The 6,000-nt window shown below is 47.3% G+C and overlaps 1 protein-coding gene across 1 annotated transcript in view; it reads right to left on the bottom strand.

Annotated features, from left to right (window-relative positions):
- dgki (diacylglycerol kinase, iota) overlaps nt 1-6,000 on the bottom strand; it is a 228,343-nt gene that overhangs the window by 34,800 nt on the left and 187,543 nt on the right. Inside the window, exons 27-28 of the mRNA XM_038781036.1 lie at nt 3,274-3,396; nt 1,181-1,206 (exon numbers count right to left, since the gene is read on the bottom strand). Coding sequence (XP_038636964.1) covers nt 1,181-1,206; nt 3,274-3,396 — 149 coding nt within the window. The remainder of the gene's footprint in view (nt 1-1,180; nt 1,207-3,273; nt 3,397-6,000) is intronic.

Raw genomic sequence — 6,000 nt, 5'->3', positions numbered from 1 at the left:
ACAGATCATTCCATACATGGAATGGGATTGGGCCCAGGCATGCCCTGCCCTTAAGAGGTGGGAGAGAGGGGGCTCAAGGACCCCTTAAGAGGCAAGTTTGGGAAGTGGGGAGAGTGGGGGGGGGGGGGGGGGGGGGGGGGGGGGAGGAGAGATCCGGAGGCTGAGGTGGGGTATCCGAGGGGCTCGAGAGATTGAGGCATTAAAAATGGCTGCCCGATCTCTTCCTGCACTAATGTGCTCAGCTTGTCAGTGCAGGAAGTGAGGTCATTGTGGCCTTGGCGAGGGTGTTCCCGACTGAGGCCGGAAGAAAAAAATACTGAGACCCGTTTGATAGCGGGGTCATTCTCGGTGCTACAAGCGCTGGGAAAGACCCCGCTAAAAGCGCCCAAAACAGGACTCAATTTCTTTGCATGTTAACCTGCACTGTAAATAACTGTTCCTTCACCATTACTGGGTCAAAATCCTAGAACTCCCTGTCTAACAGCACTGGGGTGTACCTACACTACACAGACTTCAGTGGTTCAAGAAAGGTGTTTACGAACCACCTTGTTAAAGGCAATTAGATAGGCAACAAATGGAGGCCTTGGCAGCGACGGCCACATCCCAGGAAAGAATTTTATTACAAAATCATTAATGCTCACAATATAAAATCTGTGACCATCTCTTTATTCAGGAAAAGGTCAGCAGCTGGCTGAGGTTGGATGTCAGGTTTTAAGAATCAGCAGAGGTTGCAAAGAAAGTTAAAAGATAAAATGCTGTTAAAATGGAGAAGAATTTGTGTTCTCGATGTCTTGCACGTGTCTGAAAGGAGCCTTGGACCCGAACGAATGAAGCTTTAACAGAAATCTTTGCTACTGCTCCTTCGGCAGCTCACAGACCCCCAACCCAGTGAAGTACTTTCTGGATTTCTCCACAGCTCAAAGCACCTTTGCTGGGGCACTTTTGACTGAGTCATTCTGCCCACGTGAGAAACGGGGAGATGGGCAATTCTTAGCGAGTGGCTGGTCGTGAGGAGTTCAGGGAAGACAGACGCACACTCCAGTCTGAAAGAGGTCAGCCGTGAGAAGCTCAGGAAAAGCGGTGGGAATGCTGAACCTCTCCAAGACTGCAGCAGGATGTTTAATGTTCAGGACCCTGCGCCCGAAGGGATTATTGAGAGAAGCTGAACAGAAGGAATTACCTTGTTCCTCGGAGGATGAGGGAGGCCTGAGGAGAGAAGAAGACAAGAAAATTGTTTCTGGGAATCAGGAATGTGCAAAGTTTCCTGTAACAAAGTTCTTGAAAAGTAATGACTTGTGGTGGTGAGCTAAGTGGTCAATGGTGTTACAGCACAAGTGCCTCACTGGGAGGTACAGTGGGCGAAATTCTCCGCCCCCCACGACGGGTGGGAGAATAGCGGGAGGGCCTTCCCGACATTTTTGCCGCCCTCCCGCTATTCTCCCACCCCCCCGCCGAAGTCCCGACCCAAATCGCTGCCGCCGTTTTTTTACGGCCGGCAGCGATTCTCAGCTGTTAGATGGGCCAAAGTCCCAGCCCTTTCCGCCGTTTTTACGAACGGCAAACACACCTGGTCTTGCCGTTCGTAAAAACGGCGTCACAAACTCGCTATTAATAACCATGGCACCGATTGGCAAGGGCCCGCGCACTACTTGTCCTTCCGCCGCCCCGCAGTATCCATTCGCGGGGCGGCTGAGGGGCAACCCGGCCCGCGCATGCGCGGGTTTCGCGCAAAAACGCGATGACGTCACCCACGCATGCGCGGGTTGGAGTCTTCCAAACTGCGCATGCGCAGCTGACGTCATATGACGCGTCAGCCGGCGCTAGCTCCGGCAAGCGGGCTTAACGATTTTCGTTAAGCCCGTCTTGCCGGAGCCTACGGCGTCGGGCTGCTAGCCCCGACCGGGGACCAGAATCGGTCCCCGGTCGGGAAGGGGGGGGGCTGGCGTCAAACCCGCCCGGGTTTTACGGCAGCTTTACGATTTCTCCCGTTTTGGGAGAATCGCGCCCAGTGTCTCTCTCAGTGTCAGGGTGGTAGGAACAAGATCAGGAGTGTTGGGAATGTTGGGATCATGAGTGTTGGGATAAATATATGGTCAGGGAAAATGACTGTGGAAAATATCAGGGATCTGGGGAATGGTATCCGGGCATGACTGTGGGGAATGTTGTCAGCACGGGGAGTGTGGGGAATGTTGTCAGCACGGGGAATGTGGGGAATGTTGTCAGCACGGGGAGTGTGGGGAATGTTGTCAGCACGGGCAGTGTGGGGAATGTTGTCAGCACGGGGAATGTGGGGAATGTTGTCAGCACGGGGAGTGTGGGGAATGTTGTCAGCACGGGGAGTGTGGGGAATGTTGTCAGCACGGGGAGTGTGGGGAATGTTGTTAGGTTCTGGAATGTAGTGCGTTTGTTGGGATGAGAGATGTGGGGGATATTGTGGAGATCTGGAGTACGGGGAATTCAGTCAGGATTGTATGTGTGGGAAACACGATTGAGATTGGGGGGTAGGGAATGCTGTCAGGATTCGGAGTGTGGGGAATGTTTCTGGCATCAGATGTCTGAGGAATACTTTTAGATTCAGGAGTATGGGAATGTTGCCGAGATGAGGCATATGAGGAATGCTAGTGGGATCAGAAGTGGAGGAATCTTGTCAAGATCAGGATCATGGGGAAGGTTATCAAGATGAGGAGTGTAGAGAATATTTCTGGAGTAATGAATGTGAAGAAGGGATTAAAGCAGTGATGGGAACTTCAGCTAGCGAGTGGCCGCATGAGTGACCCTCCTTCATCTCAGTGGGCTGCAAGATTAAAATCAGACTTGTTCCCCGACCATGACCCTGTGAATAAGATTAGATAAGATTAGATTTAATAATCGTCGAATATTTCATAATGAATTTTGGAAAATGCTTAATCATTTGTATATTATTGGAAACCGCCATCAACTTGAAATAGTAAAAACAAAATAAATATTTACACTGAGGACGCAGAGGGAGCGCTCGGCTCTCACACTCAATATTGTGAGCAGCCAGCACGCACTTCACTTCACTGGCCCTTGCTTTACATGCGTCTCACTTCCGTCATATTGGTAGCGAAAAACTATATGACAGAATTCAGTGGAATACAGCAACCGTGTGCATGGGCAACGGTCAACCAAATGTCTCCTGGGCCGCACAGAACCAGATGTTCCCCATTTAGCCTCCCGGCTGTCGGTTACCCGCCACTGCTTTGAGATTGTGGATGGATGAGGGGTGCCGTGTTAAATGTGAAGGATTTATACCGGAGTTTCTGATGGGTCACCCTTTCTGCCTCTCTTCCACATTGGTGTTGTATCCCGGACTCAGATTCGCAGCTGTCACTCGCGATCCACTTGTTGCTGGAGCCGTTCCACAACTCCGTATTCCTAGAAAAATTAGAAAAGAATTTCTCCTTAATTCCACCCAATATTTGAATCCTATTTCATCTTGCGTTTCTCCCCCTTTCTCTGCTTCTGAGGCTGAATCAAGCTGGAGTATTGTTTCAAGTTACTCAACGAGTCATTCTTATTGTGTGAGGCAAGACTGAGTGTTACTGCACTATTTGATCATGGAGATGTCTGTGCTGATCTTGCCTTCGCCTGATTTCCACATGATGTACCATCTCACTTTATTACTCCTCAGTATAGAACATAGAACTGAACAGCACAGTACAGGCCCTTTGGCCCACCATGTTGCGCTGAACTAGTCTGAAACTAAGATCAAATCAACCTACTCCCAATCATTCTAGTGCACTTCATATGCCTATCCAATAACCGCTTGAAAGTTCCTAAAGTGTCCGACTCCACTACCATAGCAGGGAGTGCGTTCCATGCCCCAACCACTCTAGTAAAGAACCTACCTTTGCCATCCCTCCTATATCTTCCACCATGAACCTTATAGTTATGCCCCCTTCTAACAGCTACATCAACCCGAGGAAAAAGTCGCTGAACGTCCACTCCATCTATCCCTCTCATTATCTAATACACCTAAGTAAGTCACCTCTCATCCTACTTCCCTCCAATGAGAAAAGCCCTAGCTCCCTCAACCTTTCCTCATAAGACCTACCCTCCAGTCCAGGCAGCATCCTGGTAAATCTCCTTTGCACCCTTTTCAATGCTTCCACATCCTTCCTATAATGAGGTGACCAGAACTACAGGGTTAACCAGAAATACTCCAAATGTGGTCTCACCAGGGTCATGTACAGTTGCAGCATAACCTCACGGCTCTTAAACTCAATCCCCCTGTTAATAAATGCTAACACTCTATAGGCTTTCTTCACTGCTCTATCCACTTGGGTGGCAACTTTCAGAGAACTATGGACATGAACTCCGAGATCTCTCTGCTCCTCCACATTCTTCAGAACCCCGCCATTAACCCTGTAATCCGCATTCAAATTTGTCCTCCCAAAATTAATCACCTCACACTTATCAGGGTTAAACTCCATCTGCCACTTTTCAGCCCAGCTCTGCATCCTATTAATGTCTATTTGCAGCCTACAACAGCCCTCCACCTCATCCACTACTCCACCAATCTTGGTGTCATCAGCAAATTTACTAACCCAACCTTCAACTCCATCATCCAAGTCATTGATAAAAATCACAAATAGCAGAGGACCCAGCACTGATCCCTGTGGTACGCCGCTGGTGACTGGGCTCCAGGATGAAAATTTACCATCTACCACCACCCTCTGTCTTCTATGTGATAGCCAGTTACTTATCCAATTGGCCAAATTTCCCTCTATACCATGCCTCCTTACTTTCTGCATGAGCCGACCATGGGGCGCCTTATCAAACGCCTTACTAAAATCCATGTATACGACATCAACTGCTCAACCTTCATCTATGTACTTAGTTACCTCCTCAAAGAATACAATCAAACTTGTGAGGCAAAACTTACCCCTCACAAATCCGTACTGACTAACCTGGATTAAGCTGTAACTTTCCAAATGATCATAAATCCTATCCCTCAGGACCCTTTCCAATAATTTATCTATGACCGAAGTGAGACTAACCAGTCTATAATTCCCAGGGTTATACCTATTCCCTTTCTTGAACAAGGGGGCAACATTTGCCTCTCTCCAGTCTTCTGGCACTGTTCCTGTAGACAGCGAGGACATAAAGATCAAAGCCAAAGGCTCTGCAAACTCATCCCTCACCTCCCAAAGAATCCTAGGATATATCCCATCAGGCCCAGGGGACTTATCTATCCTCAGGCTTCTCAAAATTGCTCACACAAGTATATGGTCCGTTTGTGTGCCATGGGCTCCACTCCAGTCAATTCAACACTGTGTGCAGTTTGGGATCTTCCTTTCCATTTGATGAAACGTTTACTTGTTGTTCAAAAGAAAGTCACCAGAAAATATTATTTTTTAATACAATGTCTTGTAGGGCTTGACATGTGCTGAATGTAACTAGTTTCACCCTAGGCAAGTAATTTAATTGATAGCTTTCAGATTTCCCCATCACTGGGCTATTTCTTGCCTCACATCCTCGATGTTATGGTCCGATTGATAAGAGATTTATTATTGTGATGAGACAATAGCCCCATTATCATTGTGTCGTGCGGCCACCAGTTTGCCAACCAATCTGTGTTCTCTTCTCATGCAGTATAAATTGTTGTTCCCTTTACTGTCAGTATTCTTGCACCTTCTCCTGATGAGTGCAAGCCAAAAACCTTTGACTGCCTTTCTCTTTTTTCAGCAATACTCAAATTCTTTACTACTAATGATTATTTAACTGTAGAACAGTTAGCTCAACGTGAATGATAGGAGGTATAATGGAATATTTATTGAAAGATTTGATAGAAAAACATTTAGAAACTATAAAAAGGACAGTCTGCATAGAATTCAAGGGGGAACGTCATGCTGACCAACCTTATTGAATTATTTGAAGTAACAGGAATAGATGATAAGGTTAGTGTAGTTGATGTAATATATTTAGATTTTCAAAAATCTTGGCATCAGGGTCAACAAATCACAGAGGTTAATTTTG

Source organism: Scyliorhinus canicula, chromosome 20 (genome assembly GCF_902713615.1).
Source record: "Scyliorhinus canicula chromosome 20, sScyCan1.1, whole genome shotgun sequence".
Taxonomy (NCBI): domain Eukaryota; kingdom Metazoa; phylum Chordata; class Chondrichthyes; order Carcharhiniformes; family Scyliorhinidae; genus Scyliorhinus; species Scyliorhinus canicula.
The sequence above is the reverse complement of the archived record's forward strand: the minus strand, read 5'-3'. Positions and strand labels throughout refer to the sequence as shown.